The following is a 25,011-nucleotide window of genomic DNA, read 5'->3' as shown; positions in this document are numbered from 1 at the left end:
TGCAGCGTCAATCACGGGAACAGCAGGAAGGGATGTCCCTGCACTCCTCAGATTGTAAGGCACAATGGACGAGTCCTTGTCAATGTCAATGCACCGAGGTCAACACTGGCAGGATGACGGCCGCCACAGGGACCGTGGTCCAGGTCATCGGTCCTGTACTGCTGCGCTGGCTGAATTCCATCACTGACCCCATAGTTGACCTCCAACAGTGTCAACATGAGAGGAATGCAGGGCAGCTCAATCTCACTCCAGCTTCCCGTTCTTCTCAAGGAGTCAGCCAGGGGCACTTGGGCACCAGTAGGGAGGAGGATCAGCAGGTGCACACCCTGGGGCCATCCACACAGGTGACCCTGTCGCTCTCTTCTCCCTCATCTTCACTCCCTGTAAGCTATGAAGCATACAGCTCAGTCACCAGGCTCCATGCTCCTAATGTACTCCCCCTGCAGGGTGAAAGAGAGAGACACATGGGTGAGCATGGTTGTACTAAGAACCTCTCTTGGTTAAGTCTGAAGGCTCCTTAATGCATCCTGGAGAGTGGTGGCCAGCACTTGGATGGCCAGAGTTTAGTGCGCTGCTTGACTGCCCGAAACCCCACCTTCCACCGACACACTCCACCTGAATGATTTGCGACATCCTAGGCCACTGGACTACATGCTGTGCTCTCAGCTCAGGCGCAGGCATTCTCCTAACTCGCACTGCAAGGCTGCACTGTTAGCTTGAACCAAAATGGATATTGATCCAGACCGGAATGATGACTTTGCAAGGGGCTATGAGTGCCTCCACCAAAGACTGCTCCATTTCCAGCTTTAGCAAGGAGATTGTACTGCTTTGTCCAGTCGTCCAATTGTTCTGCAGTCTGCTATAGCACTCATTAGTTTGCAGTCTGTGCCCGAGGGGTGAAAAGCTCTGGAGCATTTGGTGGCATTTTCATGCCTCTGCGTTGTTTGAATGGGCAGAGAAGCGAGATGCCCGACTCCAAGCATGTCAATGTGGCTGTGTCTGAACTGTCTCAGCTGCAGAGGGGTGGTCACTTGATACAAGGTGGCCCTAATGCATGGCCGCATTCCTCCCCACCCACCTCTACCGCATATCTTTGTGCAGTATCGTCAGACCGGGCTGCCTTGCCCTCTGCAACTCGCCTCACAGCGTGCTGCCTTATCCCACAGCTCGCCTCACTGTGCAGACCACCCCAACTCGCCTCACAGCGTGCTGCCTTACCCCACAGCTCGCCTCACTGTGCAGACCACCCCAACTCGCCTCACAGCGTGCTGCCTTATCCCGCAGACCACCCCAACTCACCTCACAGCGTGCTGCCTTATCCCACAGCTCGCCTCACTGTGCAGACCACCCCAACTCACCTCACAGCGTGCTGCCTTATCCCACAGCTCGCCTCACTGTGCAGACCACCCCAACTCGCCTCACAGCGTGCTGCCTTATCCCACAGCTCGCCTCACTGTGCAGACCACCCCAACTCGCCTCACAGCGTGCTGCCTTACCCCACAGCTCGCCTCACTGTGCAGACCACCCCAACTCACCTCACAGCATGCTGCCTTACCCCACAGCTCGCCTCACTGTGCAGACCACCCCAACTCACCTCACAGCGTGCTGCCTTACCCCACAGCTCGCCTCACTGTGCAGACCACCCCAACTCACCTCACAGCGTGCTGCCTTACCCCACAGCTCGCCTCACTGTGCAGACCACCCCAACTCACCTCACAGCGTGCTGCCTTATCCCACAGCTCGCCTCACTGTGCAGACCACCCCAACTCACCTCACGGCGTGCTGCCTTATCCCACAGCTCGCCTCACTGTGCAGACCACCCCAACTCGCCTCACAGCGTGCTGCCTTATCCCACAGCTCGCCTCACTGTGCAGACCACCCCAACTCGCCTCAAAGCGTGCTGCCTTATCCGCGACCCTCAGCCAAACCGCAGTGCAGCCCTTGCCTCAGCACTGCACTGTCAGCCAACCAGGAAAAAACAACATGCCTGAGCGCACAACACCTCAACCTTGAAGTTGAAATGGGCAACCCTCGTGAGTGCTGCATTGTGAGTTCCCCTCGAAGTGCAGCTCGCCAGGTGCATGCCTTAGAATTGCTATTGTGAAACACATCGACATGCAATAAATCCGATGCGCCCGGTTGATCTAGCATGGCAGGGTTGATTCCGGTGAGTAAGGCTTACAATGAAAAGCAGATGTATTGAAATTAAGTTCCCAATGTCTGGCGGCAAGTAAGGTGACTCATCATTGACGGGTGGAGTAGACGATTGCAAACTGGTTTCACAATAGCAGGAAACCGATTTTTGGCCTTCCTGTCACATTGTCTGCTCACACCTGCCATGACGCCCAATGTCAATGGGCACAGAATATTCCACCCATGGGAACACCAGCACCTGGAAGTTCCCCTCCAAGTTACTCACCATCCTGACTTGGAAGTATATCGCCATTCCTTCACTGTCGCTGGGTCAAAATCCTGGAACTCCCTCCCTAACAGCACTGTGGGTGTACCCACACCACATGGACTGCAGTGGTTCAAGAAGGCAGCTCACCACCACCTTCTTAAGAACAATTAGGGATGGGCAATAAATGCTGGCCCAGCCAGGGATGCCCACATCCCATCACAGAAACATAGAAGATAGGAGCAGGAGTAGGTCATTCGGCTCATTGAGACTGCTCCGCCATTCAATATGATCGTGGCTGATGCTCCACCTCAACGCCGCACTGCTGCTCTCTCCCCATACCCCTTGACACCTTTAGAGTCTAGAAATTCATTTCCTTCTTAAATAGATTCAGTAACTTGGCCTCCACAGACTTTTGTGGTAGAGAATTCCACAGGTTCACCACCCTCTGAGTGAAGAGGTTTCTCCTCATCTCAGTCCTAAATGGTCTACCCTATATTCTGAGACTGTGACCCTTGTTCTAGGCCCCCAGCCGGAGGAAACCATCCCTGCATTCAGTCTGTTCATCCCTGTCAGAATGTTATATGCTTCAATGAGATCTCCTCTCTTTCTTCTAAACTCCAGTGAATACAGGCCTAGTTGGCCCAATCTCTCCTCATACGACAATCCTACCATCCCAGGAATCATTCTGGTGAACCTTCACTGCACTGTCTCTGTAGCATGTATATTCTTTCTTAGGTAAGGAGATCAAAACTGTACACAATACTCCAGGTGTGGTCTCTCCAGGGCCCTTTACAGCTGCAGTAAGACATCCTTGCTCCTGTACTTAAGACCTCTCGCAATGAAGGCCAACATACCATTTGCCCACTTAACTGCTTGCTGCACCTGCATGCTTGCTTTAAGTGACTGGTGTAGAAGGACACCCAGGTCCCTTTGTACATCAACATTTTTCAATCTATCACCATTTAAATAATATTCTGCCTTTCTGTCTTTCCTACAGAAGTGGATAATTTCACACTTATCCACATTATACTGTATCTACCATTTGTTTGCCCATTCACTCAACTTGTCTAAATCGCCTTGAAACCTCTTAATATCCTCCTCATCCCTCACATTCCCACTAAGTTTTATGTCGTCAGCAAACTTGGAAATATTACATTTGGTTCCCTCATCCAAATCATTGATATACATTGTGAACAGCTGGGGCCCAAGCTCTGATCTCTACGGTACTCCACTAGTCATTACCTGCCACTCTGAAAAAGACCTATTTATTCCTTCTGTTTCCTGTCTTCGAACCAATTCTCAATCTATGCCAATATATTACCCCAATCCCATGTGCTTCAATTTTGCACATTAACCTCTTAGGTGGGACTTTATCAAAAGCTTTCTGAAAATCCAAATGTACTGCATCCACTGGTTCTCCCTTATCTATTCTGCTAGGTACATACTCAAAGAACTCCAGTAGGTTTGTCAAACATGATTTCCCTTTCATAAATCCATGTTGACTTTCTGTAATCCCGCTGATATTTTCTAAGTGACCTGTATTCACATCCTTTGTAATAGACTCTAGTATTTTCCCTACTATTGATGTTAGGCTAATCGATCTGTAAATCGCTGTTTTCTCCCTCCCTCCTTTTTTTAAATAGTGGAGTTATATTTGCCACCCTCCAATCTGCTGGGACATTTCCAGAATCTACAGAATTTTGGAAGATGGCAATCAACATATCCACTATTTCTATTGCCACCTCCTGTAGTACCATGGGATGTAGATGATTGGGCCCTGGGAATCTATTGGCTTTCAGTCCCATTAATTTCTCTAGAACAATTGTTTTGGTAATACCAGTTTCTTTCAACTCCTCCTCCTCACTGGACCCTTGGTTCCATAGTACTTCTGGGAAGTTATTTGTGTCTTCCTCTGTGAAGACAGAACTAAAGTCGTTGTTTAATTGTTCTGCCATTTCCTTGTTTTCTATTATAAATTCTCCCGTTTCAGACTGTAAGGGACTTACATTTGTCTTCACTAATCTTTTTCTTTTTACATACTTAAAGAAGCTTCTACAGTCTGTTTTTATATTCCTTGCAAGTTTATTCTCATACTCTATTTTTCCCCTCTATATCAATCTCTTGGTCCTCCTTTGCTGAATGCTAAACTGCTCCCAATCCTCAGGCTTGCAACTTTTTCTAGCAACTTTACATGATTCCTCTTTGGATCTAATACTAACCTTAATTTCTTTTGTTAGCCATTTGTTAGTGTCGGGCCGCTTTTCCTGTTATGTTTTTGTGCCAGAAAGGAATGTATAACTATTGCAATGCATACATTTATTCCTTAAATATTTGCCATTTCCTATTCACCATCATGCCTTTTAATGAAGTTTCCCAATCTATCGTAGCCAACTCACCCCTCATTCCTTTGTAGTTTCCTTTCTTATGATTTAGGACCCTAGTTTCAAATCAGATTACTTCACTTTCCATCCTAATGTTGTGGTCACTGTTCCCTAAAGGACCTTGCAGAACAAGATTATTAATTAAACCCTTCTCATTGCACAAAATGAAATCTAGGATAGCCTCTTCCCTAATTGGTTCCTCGACATTATGGTCTAAAAGAATCAATTTTGTACGTAGTCTAGGAATTCATCTGCCACAGTATTATTGCTAATTTGGTATGCCCAGTCTATATGTAGATTAAAATCACCCATGATTACTGTAGCACCCTTGTTAGATGCATCATAATTTACTGTTTAATGCCGTCCCCTACCTTGTCACTATTGTTTGGAGGCCTATAGACAACTCACATTAATGTTTTCCGCCCTTTGTTGCTTCTTAGCCCTACCCCAATTGATTCTACATCTAGGTTTTCTGAGCCAACATCCCCTCTCACTATTGCACTGATTTCATTCTTAACAATGCTACATCACCGCCTCTTCCTATTTGCCTGTCGTCCTAAATATTGAATACCCTTGGATATTCAGTTCTCAACCTTGGTTGCCTTGCAATCATGTCTCCATAATCGCAATCATATCATACCCATTTACATCTATTTACACTGTTATTTGTGAATACTCCATGCGTTCAGGCACAGTGCCTCTAGATTTGTCTTTTTAACATTTTTCCATTCTCTTTGTACCATGGCTCTTTTTGCTCGTTTCCTCTGCCTTCTACTTTTGCTTTCTACTTTTCTGTCTTTCATTTCTATCTTTGTTTTTCTCTCTTTTGTCTCCCTACTCATGTTCCCAATCATTTTAAACCCTCCCCCCAGTACTAGCGAATACCCCTTTGAGGATATTGGTTCCGGTCCTGCTAGGGTGCAATCTGTCTAGCTTGTACAGGCCCCTTCTTCCCAGAATTGGTCCTGCACAGGAGCTGCACTCCTGCCTCTAATTACTGGTACAATTCTAACTCTTTAGCAAACCACTAGCTTTGCTAAGCTGGCACTGCCCCTAGGTTTCTCTGAACAGTGGTCTCCTGGCTGAATCAAACAGCTCCCAGGACTTCTCTGAAACCTAAGTGTCTGGCAAGGAACCAGTGGCCTGCTACCACATTCTGAGCTCCCCAGGACCTCACTGAGGCCTGACTGCCTGCAGCCTGCCAACAGCTCCCAGGGCTTCTGTGAGCCTGGAGCCTGCTGGCTGCAGCACCCGTTCGGTATAGCCTCTTCCTCTGCTACAGAGCTTCCAGATAAATTGAAACCACAGAACCTTCTTATGCTCCACTGATCTCCATGGCAACATAGCCTTTCAGGGTCAACTGAGTGCCCTTAAACTAATTTAGCTCGGACTCCCGAAACAAAACAAGTCTCTGGGCTACATTTCTTTGCAAGCAGTGTGGACACCATGTAAACCCACCTGCCCTTTTATGATCTAACCTTTCTTGTTGTTAACCCCTTAAGTCAACATGGCTTTTAAGTATAATAGTCTCCAAGCTGCTTTAGTTACATTTATCCTATTTTGTTCAGTTAAACTTTGAACTTCCCAGAACTAAACATGAACCATGAACTAGATATTCATCACAATGTGAAGGCATTGGAGAGAATGCAGAAAAAGTTCATGTGAATGACTCCAAGGATGTGGAACATCAGTTATGAAGATAGATTGGACAAGTTGGGACTGTTTTCCTTCAGGAAGAAGCTGAGAAGAGATTTGACAGAGGTATTCAAAATCTTGAGGGGTTTGGTCAGAATAGAGGTGGAGAAAATATTCCCAATCATGAAAGGATTGAGAACGAGGGGACTCACGTGCATATATATATTATACATATATATATATATATATATATATATATGAACAGACTGACAGAGGTTTTTGCTGGAGGTTCAGAGAATAAAATGTATGCCTCTGTAATAATCTTGTAAATGAATAAAGACCAGTCAGTCTCCGGTGTTCTATTTTTCACCACCTGGAATTCCAGGTTTGGGCATCTCCTACCCCCAACATCATGGAGCACAGCGTCCCCTCCCCAACTTCACACAGAGATACGGCACCAAATCCCAAAGATCACAAGTGGAACTGCATGAAAGAAACACAAATCCCTTACCGAAGGTCCAGCAAGCTGATTCTTTTTGTGTCAATGTTGTCGATGAAAATCTGACCCTCATTCAACTCCACCATCCGGAAGAGTGCTAGAAATAGAGTGGACTTTCCTGAGCCTGTCCGTCCAACAATTCCCACTTTCTCACCAGCATTAATCTTCAGATTAATTCCATCAAGCACATTAGGGAGCCCCTCCCGATATGCCAGGACTGCATCCTTGAAAACAATCATACCATGCTGTGGCCAAGAGAAAGGAACCTGGATGCAAAAAAATACAGGTTATATCATGGAGAAGGATCTCATATAACAATGAGCTACATGTAAGTACAGTATGAGAATCTACAGAGTGTTTATTTTCCGTTCAAGACATGTGGGTGTCGGTGGCCAGGCCAGCATTTATCGCCCATCCCTAGTTGCCCTTGAGAAGGTGGTGGTGAGCTGCCTTCTTCAACCGCTGCAGTCCATATGATGTAGGAACACACACAGTGCTGTTAAGAAGAGATTTCTAGGATATTGATCGAGCGATCGTGAACCAACATCAATATAGTTCCAAGTCAGGATGGTGTGTGGCTTGAAGGGGAATTTGCAGATGGTGCTGTTTTTCTGAATTCATTCACAGGATGTGGGCTTCGCTGGCTGGACCAGCATTTATTGCCCATCCCTAGTTGCCCTTAAGGTGGTGCTGAGCTGCCTTCTTGAGCTACTGCAGTCCACGTGGTGTAGGTACACCCACAGTGCTGTTAGGAAGGGAGTTCCAGGATTTTGACCCAGCAACAATGAAGGAATGGTGATATATTTCCAAGTCAGGGTGGTGAGTGACTTGGAGGGGACCATCCAGCTGGTGGTGTTCCCATCTACCTGCTGTCCTTGCCTTTCCACGTGGGAGAGGTTGCAGGTTTGGAAGGTGCTGTCGAAGGAGCCTTGGTGAGTTTCTGCACTGCATTTGTATGTGAGAAATAGTGCTGTCTGCTGGTGGTGGAGGGAGCGAATTTTTAAGATGTTGGATGGGGTGCCGATTAAGTGGGCTGCTTTGTCCTGGATGATGTTAAGCTCCTTGAGTGCTGTTGGAGCTGCATTCATCCAGGCAAGTGAAGAGTATTCCATCACACTCCTGACCTATGCCATGGAGATAGTGGATAACTTTTGGGGAGTCTAACTGCAAGGTTGAAATTATCAACAGTTAGGGTGTAAAAGGGCATGAAATGTTAACAGTGAACTAGGGTAAAGTCTCAGCAGATAGAGTGTTAATGAAATTTGCATTTTTAGATAAGTGGAGAGGTGTTTGGCTTTCAAAGAGACATGGTAGGGTGTTTACAACTAACAAGATAAATAAGGCAGGTTATTATGTTGATTTTTCCCAAGAGTGCTGGCTATAATGACAACATAAAAGATTTTATATTATGGGAAAAGTAAATTCTAAAGACATGGGGGAACATTGGGATTTACAGATTAAAGGAGAAGAAATATATTTAAAGAAAGATTGGAAGGCTATGGGTGTGTGGCCACATAATACCTGAAAGGTGCACCGTGTGAAACAGACTTGGGGAAAGCCTCTAGCCAATTTGCAGAAGTCTGCTATTCCAGAAACCAAAGTTGTGCTGAAAGCCTTTGGAACTCCAAGATTGAGTGGGTGCTTGTGGTAACCTTGCTGGATTGTCGCTATAAATTTAAAATCTATTTTGGACTGTTGCCTTAATGGGGGTGTGTGGTTCAGAGACAGGTTAACTCAGAATTTTGGGAATTGTAATAATATTAAGTAACTGTAATTGTAATCTTGTGTAAGTGTTTTATTCTTTTTTGTTAATAAATGTTTTCATTTAATTGTTAAAATTTCCAAAAGTGTTAGTGGACTCATTACTTCTGAATTTAGTGCACAAATCTTCTCACAATAAATACAAATTGCAAAACTGTTGTGATAGAATGGCCAAGTTTCCCTTGTGGATTTGGTCAACCGAACAAATACCACCTGATATCTCATAACACTATCAACATCCTGGGGGGGTTACGGTTGACCAGAAACTGAACTGGACCAGCCATATAAATACTGTGGCTGCAAGATCAGGTCAGAGGCTAGGAATCCTGAGCCGATTAACTCACCTCCTGACGTCCCAAAGCCTGTCCACCATCCACAAGGCACAAATCAGGACTGTGATGCAATACTCTCAACTTGCCTGGATGAGTGCAGTTCCCACAACACTCAAGAAGCTTGACACATCCAGGACAAAGCAGCCGCTTGATTGGCACCCCATTCACACTCATGCATCCCTCCACCACTGACAAACTTTGTAACAGTGTGTACCATCTACAAGATGCACTGCAGAAACTAACCAAGGCTCCTTAGGCAGCACCTTCCAAACTCACGATCGCTACCATCCAGAAGGACAAGAACAGCAGATGGATAGGAACACCTCCACCTGAAGTTCCCCTCCAAGCCACTCACCATCCTGACTTGGAAATATATCACTGTTCCTTCACTGTCGCTGGGTCAAAATCCAGAAACTCCCTCCCCAACATCACTGTGGGTGTACTTACACCACATGGACTGCAGCAATGCAAGAAGGCAGCTCACCGCCACCTTCTCAAAAGCAATTAGGGATGGGCAATAAATGTTGGCCTAGTCAGTGATGCCCACATCCCACGAATGAATAAAATAAAAGTAATCCCAGGATGTTGAGTTCACTAAGTCCAGGAAATTCCAGGCTCCCTGAGTCAATCATTTGTTTGTCTTTAACCCACACATAACATCAAGCCTATAGAAATGAAGGTTTCAACAACCATTCTGTTCCTCCTCACTTGTTTACTTGTTTCACTCTCCATAGTCTTGCAATCATGTAGATTTTCTCCACTTGCATTCCCTTCATCCTCATTTTGTTTTTCCCATGTCTCCCATCTTGTTGCTCTACGATTTCCACCTACCACTCTTGTTTTGGCAATTTCCCTCTCAACTGCTGTCTCTTCTTGCTTCGTCAGATCAATCCTCTTGCTTTCCCTTTACCCCCCTCTCTCTCTCTCAGACACAAACTCTCCCCTACTCAAAATCCCTCTTACCTCAATAATCCCCTCCTGTGGTTCGATGGGAATCTCAGTGGTATATTCATCCAATCGCTCCACACTGACCATCTGCATTTCAGTTTGTGTGAAGCTAGCAACTACCCCAGAGAGTAGATTTGTGATTGACAGTGCGTAGGACATAGCAAGACCCACGAGGCCTGAGTGAAGAGAAAAATACAGGAGCAGTTACGCAAGATGTGTATGTGCAAAACAGTGGTGTTTACTTGAGATAAAAACAAAATGTTGGAAAAATACACCGGCATCAATGGACAGCAAAATAGAGTTAACATATTGAGACCATTATGACACTTCATCGAAACTGAAGACAGGTAATATGATGGGTTTTATGCTGTCGAGAAAGGGCGGAGGGTGGGGTAAAACAAAAGGGAAGATCAGATAGGTTAGATGGAGGGGGAGATTAAATACCAAAGATGTCATGGGGCAGGAGTGGTAATGATAAGAATGGTAAGAAACAAAGCATAGGCCCAGAGGAGGTGTTAATAGCAGAATAATGGTCAGCTCTGTCTGAAAGCAAAAACAAGATACAGACCAGCATTTGGCAAAAAAAATCAAAATGGAGTACATAGTGCATGGTCTGAAGTGTTGAACTCAATGCTGAGTCCAGAAAACTGTAAAGTCCCTATTTGGAAGAGGAAATTCTGTTCCTTTAGCTTGTGTTGCACTTCACATTCCACACTGAGGACAGAAATGTGAGCATAAGAGCAAGATGGTGAATTGAAATGGCAAGCGACTGGAAGGTTGGGGTCACGTTTGAGGACTTCTCAGAAACCAAGCAAGATTTATGAAATTAAATTGTCAAGGAACATAAAACAACACAGTAAAAGATTTTTCAGACACACCAATGAAAAAAGAGCAGGCAGTGATGGCAATAGGACCACTGAGGGATAGACATGATAATAGCACACATAATGATAGAGAAATCACAGAAATAATACATTCTTATTTTGTTTCAATCTTTACCAGGGAGATAGAACAGGTGGACATGACATTGATTGATGAGATGAGTAATGACATGTGAATTCAAAATTAAAAGGAACTGTATTGAGTATTGCTGAAAAAAGAGACATGCTGCCTAAGCTTTTCATCTTGCACTCATCAGGACACTTTGCAAGATTACCAACAGTAATGGGAACAATAACAATTTATGCTGCATGAGAAGAGCGCACTGATTGGTTGGCAACTGGACTCTGATTGGTAGACGCATTGCCATAGGGAATGTAGCGGGGGACATTTTGCTGCCAAGCTTTAGTTCAAATTACAACTAGGTCGACTCTGATTGGCCAAAGGCATTGCTGTGGGTAATGAACCAGGGAATGGCTGTCCCTCAAGCTTTTGTTTAGTTGGAAAAGGCACATTGTGTGGACATGCTCCTTCTGTCTGCAAAGGACAAGGCCCAGTGTGTGAATATAGGTGGCTTCTAGCAGGTATAAGTAGGCCTTGCTGCGAATCCAACTGTTAATCTGAAGTTGGCTTTCAGCGTAATTTTTTGCACAATCAGGATTATTTAGCAAGTGTAGCCTAATCTGGGAATCATATCCAATGTCAGACACTACATTTTGAGTTTTGCAAGCGTGGGCTGGTTGGATAAGGTCAGTACTTTGTCTGCTACAAACAGTCGAAGGTATGTGCTATTTGATACGATCCATCAGTCATTGGGGCACACGGCCTACAAACCGGCATCATGCTGGCACTGGCACTGAAATTCAGACATCACATTATTCAGTTGTGTGAGAGGCAGAACATCTTTTTGGCTTGACAGCAGCAACCTGTTCGTGGAAAATACCACTTATGTTGCTGCTGCATAGTAAGAACATGAAATAAGTAGCTTCACCTGTTGCTCAAAGTTTTTGGTATTGTAAGGCAGACTGGGCACTTTTAAGGACTGAAAGTGGCAGCCTGAGGCCCATTCATAAGTTTGCACTATATACAGCAAGCAATGATCTGATTGGGGTAACCATTATCCTTCAGGATGGTTTTGATGCGTTTCATTTCAGCATCAAGCTTACACAGTTAGCAAATGGCTTGGGCCCCATTTAAAAGCTTACTGCAAAGGGCAATCATATAGTAAGGGGCACGTGACGAGACAGACAACTACGTTTGAGTGACATGGAGACTGAGTGAGTAGCAAATTCGGTTCACACAGCAAGTGACTCATCAGAGGGTCTATGAAAGAGACAGGCTTTTCAAACCGCATGATCAGGAAAGGGCACGAGGAGACAGACAACTACGTTTGAGTGAGACAGAGACTGAGTGCGTCATGAATGAGTTCACATGGGAATTCAGTGCACAGTGGTGGGGCAAAGAGGTATCACATGCATTGGAATTATTCTAAGTTAATTCAGAAAGTAATCAAATTAAATGAACTAAACAACAGAAGAAAGCCCATAATACAGCTTGGGAGGGGGGGCGGGGGAGTGAGAGGGGTGGGGAGATGGGGGGAGAGTGAGAGGGATGGGAGAGAGAGAGGGGGAGAGAGAGGGGGGGCAGAGAGAGCGGGGGAGAGAGAGTGGGGAGAGAGGAGGGAGAGAGAGGGGAGGAAAGAGACGGGAGGAAAGAGAGGGGGGAGAGAGAGAGGGGGAGGGGGCAGAGAGAGGGGAGAAAGAGGGGGAGAGAGAGGGGGAAAAGAGAGGGGGGGGAGAGAAAGGGGGAGAGAGGGAGAGGTGTTTGCAGATAAAGCCTAAAAGTGGCATCACATGGGGTCCTGTGACATGATTGATTGTTTAGTGGAGGCCTTTCCCGACACGGCACAGAAGAGACAATTGCTGAGCGACAGGTGAGTTGAGTTATTATATGATACCATACTGCAGTAAAAACTTTGTAAAGTTTAAGATATATCAGTGCAGCTCGGCCATGTGGAATGTGCATCATGTGGGATGCGGGAAATCATACAGGCACAAAGTCATGCAGCACAATGACTACATCTGTAGGAAGCATCACCAATTGGAAAAGCATGAGCTCTGGGTTGTGGAACTCGAACGGCAGCTGTAGTCACTGTGGTGCATCCGCAAGGCTGAGGATTATGTGGATAACATGTTTAGACAGGTGGCTGCAGGACATTCTTTTGGAGGAGGTTGTGGTCCACATAGGAAAAGGGATGAGGTTTTAGGGGGTTAGCATGGGAATTAAAAAGTAGAACCTTAAGAGCAGAAATCTCAGAATTACACCCAGTTCCACATGTTAGTGAGCATAATAATAGGAAGATTGAGCATTTCAACACGTGACTGGAGAAATGGAGTAGGATGGAGGGCTTTAGATTTCAGAGGCAATGGGACCGGTTCTGGGGCAGGTGGTGTCTTGTTTCTTTTTTTAATGGTACACAGAGGCTATTGACATTGTAGCTGAGTTAACTTTATTGATAACTCCTAGCATGAGCACATATCTGCAGTAACTGAATTCTATCAAGACAGGCTCTAAATTGTGCTATCTGACCTTCAACCCCCAGGTCAGGTGACCCCGTATTATAGTAGAGTATCGTATAGTGTCTAATACTGGAGTCCCAACTACAATCAGCTATTATCATGACATTTTTCTTTTTAAAAAAAAACTTTTATGCAACTGAAGTACACAAAGTTTCTTATCTATTCTTTCCCACACTGTTTTGATCAGTCTATTTTGTCTTTTACTCATCTCTGTAATTTATTCATTGGATGATCTGAATGTTGAGAGATGATTTTGAAGGATAAGGGGCCTTTTCCAGCTCTGTGTCACGATTGTGGACCATTATCTGAGATGAACGCTTCAGGTATGCCATGGAGAGCAAAAATTGATTTTAAATGATTTATTACAGTGATGCTCTATCAATTCTCAGCAACACAGAGTCAAAAAATCTGAGCAATAATCTGCTGCCAGTAAGTACTCACTGTTGTCAAATGTGAACAAGTCTACTTCAATTTTCTGTCAGGGCCTCTCTGGAACACTGTGTGGTTGAACTGCTTCTTTTTTGTTGCAATTTACTGAACTTTTGGCACACTGCACATGCATTTATTATTTCCTCGATTTGTGCTCCCATTCCAGGCCAATAGATTACATCTCGAGCTCTTCTCCTGCTTCTATGCTGAGGTGACTTTCAAGTATGCGCTACAGCATTTCTCTCCTCAGTGCTGCAGGAATTATGATCTTCTCTCCTTTGAAAAATATTCGTTCTGCTACATGAAGTTCCTGACGAAAGTTCCAATACTCTTGTACAGCAGAAGGGGCTCTGCTCCGATGTGTGAGCCAGCTAGTTTGCACAATCTACTGCAATTTTCTCAGGGTGGTATCATTCTTGGTTGCTTCCCTGATCTCATCCAGTTTGGCTACAGCCACAGGTAAGTTTTCTATCAGCATGTGAACCTGTGCTTCTGTTTCTTAAACCTCTGTCACGTGTGTACCGACCCATGACTGAGGAAGAGTGTCTGCGATGTACATTTCCTTGTCCGGTTTGTATTTAACTCTGACCTGGTATTTCTGCAGATGCATTAGGAATCTTTGGATTCTTGGCGGTGCACAGGGCTTTTTAAGCATAGCTTCCAAAGGCTTATGATCAGACTCTATCTCCACATTTTTGCCACAGACAAACTGATGGAAGCATTCTAGACCAAACACAATTGCTGGCATTTCATTCTTTATTTGGGCATACCGCTGCTGTGTTTCAGTCATTGTCTTTGAAACATATGCCACTGGTACCTCATTTTGCAAGAGGACAACTCCCAGGTCAGTTTTTGAGACGTCCACTGAGATCTTGACTGGTTAGTTGACATCAAAATACTTTAATACTGGTGCCTGGGTCAGTGTTCTCTTCAGACTGGTCAAGGCTGTCTGGTGACTGTGTTCCCAGTGGCATTCCACATCATTTTCTGGAAGCTCTCTGAGAGGTGCTGTCATTAGGTCTGACATGTTTGGAATGAATTTCTCAAGAAAGGTCACCATTCCCAAAAGCCTCTCCAAGTCTTTCTTACATTCTGGGGGTGGCATGTTCACGACTGCTTCAATTTCACTCTGGTCTGGCTTCAGTCCCTCACCTGTTAGCACATGTTCCAAGTACTTGATTTAATGAAGATCTATTTTGCACTTTTCCTTCTTCAACTTGAGGTTCCTTTCTCTAGTTCTAGCCAGCACCTGCCTCAGTCTGTGGTTGTGTTCTTCTCGTGAGGCTCCCCAGACCAGCACATCGTCAAAGGGCTTCCACACCCTTTAACCCTTCAAATTGCTGTTTCTGTGGAACACCTCCAGAACTGACTTAATTCCAAAAAGCTAAGTGCAAAAACCTGTAATGCCCTATGTGTTGAAGGTACAAAGATAGGAGCTGTAAAACAAAAACAGAATTACCTGGAAAAACTCAGCAGGTCTGGCAGCATCGGCGGAGAAGAAAAGAGTTGACGTTTCGAGACCTGCCAGACCTGCTGAGTTTTTCCAGGTAATTCTGTTTTTGTTTTGGATTTCCAGCATCCGCAGTTTTTTTGTTTTTATAAGATAGGAGCTGTGTTCATCCATTGAACCTGCCAGAAGCCTGAATTTGCATCCAAGACTGAATAGTATTTAACATCAGTTAGCTCACACGTGATCTCTTCTACTGTAGGCAGCTGGTAATGCTCTCTTTGGACAGCCTGGTTTAGGTCTCTGGGTTCCAGACAGACTCTCAGATTCCCATTTGATTTTTCTGGATTAGCCTACTTTGTAGGTTTTTCAGTTTTCTTGATGTGAAGTCTCTCCATTCTGTCCAACTCTGTTTTCAGTCGGTCTCTCAGCATTACTGGTATTTTCCTGGGTGGGTGAATTTTGGGTGTCACAGTTTCATCAATCTTGATGGTGCATTCTCCTTTTAGGACGCCAATCCCCTGGAACACATCTTCGTACTTGCTCAGGATGTCATCAGTGGTGACAGTTATTATTCTCTTGATTAGCTTCAGATTTCCACAAGCTTTAATTCCAAGAACGTGGTTTGCTTCAGTTTTCACCACAATGAACGGAAGTGCTTGGTAGTGCTTTTCGTAGTTCACTTTAACTGCGCACTTATGTTTTTCTTTGCTTATCTTACAATACAGGCTTATGGGAATGACATTTGCTTGTGCACCTGTGTCAAGCTTGAAATTTGACACTAGGAAGTTCTGAGGAACAAAGGGACCTTGGCGTGTGTGTCCATAGATCTCTGAAGGCGGAGGGGCATGTTAGTGAGATGGTGAAAAAGACATATGGGACACTTGCCTTTATCAATCGAGGCATAGATTACAAGAGTAGGGAGGTCATGTTGGAATTGTATAGAACCTTGGTGAGGCCACAGCTGGAGTACTGTGTGCAGTTCTGGTCTCCACATTATAGGAAGGATGTGATTGCACTGGAGGGGGTGCAGAGGAGATTCACCAGGATGTTGCCTGGGAAACATTTAAGTTATGAGGAGGGGTTGGATAGACTTGGATTGCTTTTGTTGGAACAGAGAAGAATGAGGGGTGACCTGATCAAGGTGTACAAGATTATGAGGGGCATGGACAGGGTGGATAGGGAGCAGCTGTTCCCCTTAGTTGAAGGGTCAGTCACAAGGGGATATAAGTTCAAGGTGAGGGGCAAGGGGTTTAGGGGAAACATAAGGAAAAACCTTTTTACCCAGAGGGTGGTGACGGTCTGGTGACACTGTCAGGAAGGGTGGTGGAGGCGGGTTGCCTCACATCCTTTAAAAAATACCTGGATGAGCACTTGGCATGTCATAACATTTAAGGCTATGGGCCAAGTGCTGTTAAATGGGATTAGGTAGGTAGGTCAGGTGTTTCTCACGTGTCGGTGCAGACTCAATGGGCCGAAGGGCCTCTTCTGCACTGAGAGATTCCTTGATTCAGTTCCTTCATTCAAGTCATTTATATAAATTGTAAACAGTTGAGCCCCAGCACTGATCGCTATGTCACACCACTTGCTACAGCTTGCCAACCAGAAAATGACACCTTTGTGCCGACTCTGTCTCCTGTTAGTTAGTCAATCTTCTATCCATGCCAATACATTATCCCCTATACCACAAGCTTTTATTTTTCGCAATAACCTTTTAACAGGCACTTTATCAAATGCCTTCTGGAAATCTAAGTTCAGTACATCCACAGGTTCCACTTTATCCACAGCACATGTTACTTCTTCAAAGAACTCCAATAAATTGGTTAAATATGATTTCCCTTTCACAAAACCATGTCGACTCTGTTTGATTACTCTGAGCTTTTACAAGTGCCCTGTGATAACATCTTTAACAATAACTTCTAACATTTTCCCTATGACAGATGATAGGCTAACTAGCCTGCAGTTCCTTGCTTACCGTCTCCCCACTTTTTAAAATAAAGGAGTTACATTAGCTATTTTCCAATCTCATGGAACCTTCCCCAAATCTTGGATACTTAAAACCAATGCACCATCTATCTCACTATCCACTTCTTTTAAGACCCAGGCACTTGTCAGCCCGCAGCTCCAACAATTTGCTCAGTACCACTTCCCTGGTGACTGTAATTTTCCCAAGTTCCTCCCCTCTTTCCATTCCCTGATTAAAGATTTTTCTTGAATCCTCTATAGTGAAGACCGATGTAAAATACTGGTTCAATTCATCTGCCATCTCCTTAATTTTCCATTACTAATTTCCCAGACTCACTTTCTATAGGACCATAAGATGCAGGAGCTGAAGTAAGACATTCGCCCCATTGGGTCTGCTCCACCATTCAATGAGATCATGGCTGATCTGACAATCCTCAACTCTACTTTCCTGCCTTTTCCCCCTAACCCTTGATTCCCTTATGATTTAAAATCTGTTTATCTCAGCCTGGAATATACTTAATGACTCAGCCTCTACAACAGCCCTCTGTGGTAAAGAATTCCACAGATCAACTACCCTCTGAGAGAAGAAATTCCTCTTCATCATTGTTTTAAATGGGTGACCCCTTACTCTGAGATTATGCCCTCTGGGCCTAGACTCTCCACAAAGGGAAACAACCTCTCAGCATCTACCCTGTCAAGCCCCCTAAGAATTTTATATGTTTCAATAAGCTTGCTTCTCATTCTTCTAAACTCCAATGAGTACAGGCCCAATCTACTCAATCTCTCTTCATAAGAAAATCCCTCCATACCCAGGATCAGCCTAGTGAACCTCCTCTGCACTGCCTCAAGTGGCAGTATATCTTTCCTTAGATAAGGGGAACAAAACTGTTCAAGTATTCTCGGTGTGGTCTAGCTACTGCCCTGTATAGTTTTAGCAAGATTTCCCTATTTTTATACTCCATTCCCTTTGAAATAAAGGCCAACATTCCATTTGCCTTCCCTATTACCTGCTGAACTTGTATGCTAGTTTTTTGGGATTCATGCACAAGGAACCCCAAGTCCCTCTGTGTTGCAGCTTTCTGCAGTCTTTCTCCATTTAAATAATATTCAGCTCTTCTATTCTTCCTGCCAAAGTACATAACCTCACATTTGCCCACATTAATATTACATGTCAAGTTTTTGCCCACTCACTTAACCTGTCTATATCCCTCAATAGACACTTTGTGTCATCCTCACCACTTGCCTTCCCACCTATTTTTGTGATATCCGCAAACTTGGCAACAGTAATGCACTTCCCTCATTCAAGTCATTAATATATGTTGTAAATAATTGTGGCCCCAGCACTGATCCCTGTGGTACTCCACTAGTTACAGGCTGCCATCTTGTAAATGCCCACCTTATCCCAACTCTCTGTCTTCTATTAGTTAGCCAATCCTCTATCCATGTTAATATACTATCCACAACACTATGGGCTCTTATCTTATTAAGTAGTCTTATGTGCGGTACCTTATCAAATGCCTTTTGGAAATCCAAATATATTACATCTGCTGGTTCCCCGCTATCTATCCTGCTTGTTACCTCCTCAAATAATTACCTACTCAGAGAAGCCCTGCTGACTCCAGTTGATTATATTATGCATTTCTAAATGCTTTTCTATTACACCCTTTATAATAGACTCTAACATTTTCCCAATAACAGATGTTAAACTAACTGGCCTATAGTTACCTGTCTTTTGTTTCCCTCCCTTTTTGAATAAGGGTGTTACAATGGTAATTTTCTAATTCGCTGGAACTTTTTCAGAATCTAAGTATTCTTGGTAGATTACTATCAGTGCATTCACTAGTTGTGTACCTTCAGTGTAATTTCTACCCATTCTAGCACCCTAGTAAATACCAAAGCAAACTAATTAGTATTTCTGCGAACTCTTTATCGTTATCGCTACCTGTGGTATTATTCTGTCTATCCTCAAATGGTCGTATTCCCAAGCCTTCCATTTTAATTGATGGAGTAATTTACAGTACAGGAGAAGGCCATTCAGCCCACCGAGTGCATGCTGACTCCGCACGAAGCAATCCAGTTAGTCCCATTCCCCAGCTCGATCCTTGTGGCCCTACAAATTTATTTCCTTCAAGTGTTCATCCAAAGCTCTTTTGAAACAATGGACTGTTTCTGCATCCACCACCCTCATGGGCAGCAAGTTCCAGCTCATTACCACTCACTATGTGAAAAAAAATTCATCCTCACATTCCCCCTGCATCTCTTGCCTAAAATCTTAAATGTATCCCTCAAGTCATTGTACCATCAGCTAATGTGAGGGGTTTTTTTCTTGTCTAACTATTCTAAGCCTGTCATAATCTTATCCACCTCTCAATGTCCTTTGCTCATAGGAGAACAACTCTAGCTTCTCCAGCCAAGCCTTGGAACCATTCTGTTAAATCTCCTCTGCACCCTCAAGGGACTTAACACCCTTCCCAAAGTGTGGTGACCAGAACTAGATGCAATACTCCAGTTGGGGCTGAACCAGAGCTTTATAAAGGTTCAGCATAATTTCAGTAAGGGTTCTCGGTCAGTAAGGGAGACTTCACCTGAGTGAGATAGAGGCTGAGTGAGTATAATTGGGAATTTGGTTCAAAGTGGGAAAGAGGTGCTTTAGTTAAAGCTTTACTGCAAGTAGTAAAGTGTGCTGAGTGGGGAGTTTGGTGAAGGGTGCAGAGGAGGTGCTTTTCCTCCTACTCTTTTTCAGCCTCCAATATTTAATTTTCACTTTGCTGCAGCAGAAGGAGCAGGTAAACCAGTAACTGGTATTATTAGGAACTGTAAGTTTTATCTGTATTGCAAAGTTTACTGGCAATGCCAAAATCTATTGGGAGGTGTCGGCTTTATTAATTATAAATTAATGAGCAATGATTAAGTAATTAACACATATTGGAGATGGCAGGACAGGTGATGTGCTGTGATTGCAGGATGTGGGAGCTTCTGGATACTGGTGTGATCCAGGGCAAACACATCTGCATCAAGTGTTTGCGGCTGCAGGAACTTCAGCTCAGCATAATTGAGCTGGAGGTCGAGCTGCAGACACTGCGGCACATCAGGGAGGGGGAGAGTTACCTGGACACTTTATTCCATGAGGCGGTCACACCTGTTAGGATATGATCTTCTGACTTGGTCAGCAGTCAGGGACAGGACGGTGTGAATGCAAGTGAGGCAGGTAAGGGGACTCAGAAGCCAGGAGTCTCAGCCTTCTGCAGTTGTCCAACAGGTTTGAGGCTTTTTTCAGCTTTTTTGGATGAGAGTGGGGGCTTCAGGGTGGATAAGCTAACTGACCATGGCACCATGGTAGAGGAAACCATTTAAGTGGGAAGAGTTACAAGGAATGTAGTGCAAATAGGTGACAGTATAGTCAGAAGGATTGACACCGTTCTCTGCAGCAGAGAGCGTGACACCAGATGGCTGTGTTGCCTGCCCAGTGCCAGGGTTTGGGACATCTGCTCAGGGCTGGAGAGGAACTTGCAGTGGGAGGGGGAGGGCCCAGTTGTCATGGTCCATGTAGGTACCAAGGACATCGGCAGGACAAAGAAGGAGGTTCCGCATAGTCAGTATGAGGAACTTGGCACCAAAGTTAAGAAGCAGAACCTAAAAGGTCATAATCTCTGGATTATTACCTGAGCCATGGGCAAATTGGCATATAAGACAAATAAGATCAGAGAAATTAGTGCGTGGCTCAAAGTCTGGTTTGGGAGAAGCCTCTCTCTTAATCTTTTTGTATTTTCCCTGATCGTGCAATACTCTCCTGTCTACGTACTTAATGTATGCCTCCTTTCTAACCATCAGTTGTCCCTGACATCTTTATTCATCCATGGAAATCCATGCATGTTTAGTTTGTTCTTTGTTTTATTGATAGCTTTGTCCCTTTTATCTATGGCCATTTTTATCCTTTATTAGTACAGTTATTTTACCTCCCCTCTTCCCCATTTATCTTTTCTAAGTATGTTATACTTTGCAATATTTAATTCACAGTCATGATTTTTCTGTACCTATGGGCAGAACTTTTCGCTTGGTAGGCCCGATCTGCTTGAATGTGAAATGACGCACGTTGATGTTGGCCAAGCATGCTGACATCAACGTGCAGTCGCGCAATAGTTCGGTCAGCGGGTGTGCGCTGGAGCTGGCAGTGCGCCCGTCAACAATTAAAAGGCCCGTTAAGATCATTAACTAATCAATAAACTTAAATTTTTCACTAATGGTTGGCAGGCAGGCGATCCACGGGCTGAATGAGGAACAAAAGGAATTGATGGAGTTTATTTATTCATGTATGGAATGTGGGCACCCCTGCCCATCCCTAATTGCCCTTGGGAAGGTGATGGTGAGCTGCCTTCTTGAACCATTGCAGTCCATGTGGTAATGGTGCTCCCACTGTGCTATTAGGTAAAAGCTTCAGAAGTTTGACCCAGCAACACCGAATGAACTGCGATAATTTCCCAGGGTGACTGAGTGGGGAGTTTGCAGGTGGCGGTTTATCATTTGCCTACTGCTCTCGTCCTTCTAGGTGGTAGAGGTCAAAAGTTTGGAGGTCTTGTTGAAGAAGCCTTGGTGAGTTGCTGCAGTGCACTGCGTAGATGGTACACAATGCAACCACTGTGCACTGGTAGTGGATGAGTTGCTGATGAACGTGCTTTATTCTGAATGGCGTTGAGTTTCTTGCATTTTGCTGGAGATGCAGTCTTTGAGGCTCAGAGGGAGTGCAGTAAGGATATAGTCAGACAGTGGTGTTCTTAAAGCAAAGGATTAATTGTGCTGTGTATCTCCAAGAGTAGAGGGAGTAAAACCAATCAACTTACCAGGATTGCCACGTTTCAGGCCATGCTCGATGACAGCAATAAGAGCAATGGAAGTCACCACCGTAACACCAATCATCTGAAGCCTGATATCGAGCCACTGCACGGCAGTATTGCCCATGTAAAGGCAGCGCTGGTTCAGCTCAAGGCGACGACTATTCTCTTCCTCAAACCTGAATACCACCAAGAGCAAATTTAGCAAAAACTATACAAACTAATTGGACAACAACCACTACATTATAAATAAATGAATTGTGTTGAAATGAAGCTAACTAGGGGCCTCATACTGATAGGACTCCGGCAATAATATTGGAAAGATGAGTTAAATATTGAAGGAGGCTTTCAGGATAAAGGCTTAAATGTCGAGGCTACACTATCATGACTCCTTGGAGTGTTTGATGGGCAGTATGGACCAGGTGGGTCAAGCTCGTGCTGGCACTTGGCATGGACCCATTCAGCAACAGTCACGTGGATACACTGGAATAGATATTTGGATGTAAGAGAAGCTCACAAAGCATATCAATTTCTGGGCATGGGGTTCAGCATCAAAACTGCATCATTGACATGGCCAATATCATGTTGGTCCTTATCATTTTTAGGCATCATTGGAGGCTACTTTTAATCAGCAATGGTTCAATTTAACTATGCACAGGGCCGTGCATTTGTCTCAGTGCCACTCTCCAAAATGCTTAAAAAATTAAGTCAGGAACACTGAAGTAAAAGCAAAATACTGCGGATGCTGGAAATCAGAAATAAAAACAGAAAATGCTGGAAAAACTCAACAGGTCTGGCAGCATCTGTGAAGAACATTCATGCGGACTTGAAAGGTGGGGAGATGGTGGCGTAGTGGTAATGTTGCTGGTCTAGTAATCCAGAGGTCCAGTCTAATATGGGGACATGGTTCAAATCTCAACATGGCAGTTGGCAGAATTTGAATTCAGTTAATAAATCTGGAATATAAAGCTAACCTCAGTAATGGTGACCATGAAACTATTGATGATTGTTGTAAAAACCCACCTGGTTCACTAATGCCCTTTAGGAAAGGAAATCTGCTATCCTTACCTGGTCATGTGACTCCAGACCTACAGCAATGTGGTTGACTTTTAACTGCCCTCTGAAATAGTCCAGCAAGCCACTCGGTTCAAGGAGCAATTAGAGATGGGGCAACAAATGCTGGCCTTGCCTGCAACGCCCATATCCCATGATCCCATGAAAGAATAAGATCAAGAACATGCTGTGCAGCCTCTGACTAGTTTTGCCAGCTCGAGAGCAGCCTAAACAGCAATCCTTAAAAGGGACAACAGGAGGCCACTGGTCAAATGATAAAGGTCCAAGATTTGTAGGAAATACTGGGCCCCAAGCACACAGTACCCTATTCCCCAGCTCTCTCTCCTCCTGTGTGAGCACTCATTTCTGACCACCATTCCCCATTCTCTGACCCACTCCAGGCCATTTTCAAATCCTTCTCTGCCAGTCTCCCTTGCTACCAGAGACCTCAATTCCTGTACCTGTCATCCTCTTCACTGACCCTCAGTCCCCTTGTATCAAAACCTACTCACCTTTAACACCCCAGCTCCCAAAGGTATTCCCATCTTGTATTTGACCTGGAGGTGCCTGATGCTGACACTGAATTCACTGTAACTCCAAAATTCATTTACAAAACGTTTGAAAATTTATGGAAAGAAATGTAAAGTTTTTTAACAGTAGGTCATTCAGTCACAGAAGCTCATTACAAAGACTTTGTCACTCCGACCTAACAATCAGGATTTATATAATAAAAAACATCAAATGCTGGTCAGGCTGATCCAGTCAGGCAGCATCAGAGGTGAGAAAAACAGACTTAATGGTTCCTTCCCCAAAGATGTTGCCTGACCTACTGAGTTTTTCCAGCAGTTTCCATTTTTATTTCAGATCTCCAGCAGTGACAGTATCTTAATTTTGTATTCTGTGTTTACCGGTGATTTCCAGGAGTCTTTCCATCTCCAGCTGTGCTCAGACAGAATTTAAACTCATATCTCCGGATTACTTGTTCAGTAACATAACCACTATGCTGCCATATCTGCAACAAACCTGGCAGAGGAAAGACTCAAAATCACTGCTGCAGCAACAGTATACTGCATTGCCTCAGATTCAAATGCTTTAAATCAAGAACTGGGATACAGTAGCATCATGGTTGTGTTACTGGACTATAATCCAGAAGGCTGAACGAATGATCTGGAGACATAAGTTTAAATTCCACCATTGGAATTTAAAGCTGGAAATGGGAACCATCAACCTATTGGATTAAACACAGAGATAAAAACAAAAAAAACAAAGGGTCATGAGGACTCGAAACGTCAACTCTTTTCTTCTCCGCCGATGCTGCCAGACCTGCTGAGTTTTTCCAGGTAATTCTGTTTTTGTTTTGGATTTCCAGCATCCGCAGTTTTTTTGTTTTTAACCTATTGGATTGTTGTGAAAACTCAATCTGGTTCATTCATGTCCTTAGGGGAGGAAATGGCTGAATTGCGATCTAACTCCATGTACTCCATATTCCTTGATAGCTTTGGCTGACAAAAATCTATCCATCTCAGTTCTAAAATTAACATTTCATCTACAATCAATTGCCATTTGCAGAAGTCAGTTCCAAACTTTGTGTGCTGTTGCTGCAGCAGTGTTGTGCTGTAGTGACTTTGAGTCTTTCCTCCGCCAAGTTTGTTGCAGATGTGGCAACATAGTGGTTATGTTATTGAATGAGTGATCTGGAGATGTGAGTTTAAATCCTGTCTGAACACAGCTAGAGTTGGAAAGGCTCCTGGAAAACTCGAATGGTGGAACAGGATCAAGGAGTTTAATGATCATTCCTGTATGTCATGCCTGCCACCACCTTCTCAAGGACAATAAAGGTGGACACTAAGGGTTGGCCTTGCCAGTAATACCC

The 25,011-nt window shown here is 44.3% G+C and overlaps 1 protein-coding gene across 2 annotated transcripts in view; it reads right to left on the bottom strand.

Annotated features, from left to right (window-relative positions):
• abcc10 (ATP-binding cassette, sub-family C (CFTR/MRP), member 10) overlaps nt 1-25,011 on the bottom strand; it is a 310,704-nt gene that overhangs the window by 18,410 nt on the left and 267,283 nt on the right. For both annotated transcript variants that reach the window (XM_041187839.1, XM_041187840.1), the window contains 3 exons: nt 22,095-22,264; nt 9,973-10,133; nt 6,929-7,182 (listed from right to left, as the gene is read on the bottom strand). In XM_041187839.1, coding sequence (XP_041043773.1) covers nt 6,929-7,182; nt 9,973-10,133; nt 22,095-22,264 — 585 coding nt within the window. The remainder of the gene's footprint in view (nt 1-6,928; nt 7,183-9,972; nt 10,134-22,094; nt 22,265-25,011) is intronic.

This window comes from Carcharodon carcharias, chromosome 5, assembly GCF_017639515.1.
Source record: "Carcharodon carcharias isolate sCarCar2 chromosome 5, sCarCar2.pri, whole genome shotgun sequence".
NCBI classification, from domain to species: Eukaryota; Metazoa; Chordata; class Chondrichthyes; order Lamniformes; family Lamnidae; genus Carcharodon; species Carcharodon carcharias.
This window is presented reverse-complemented; position numbering and strand designations above follow the sequence as displayed.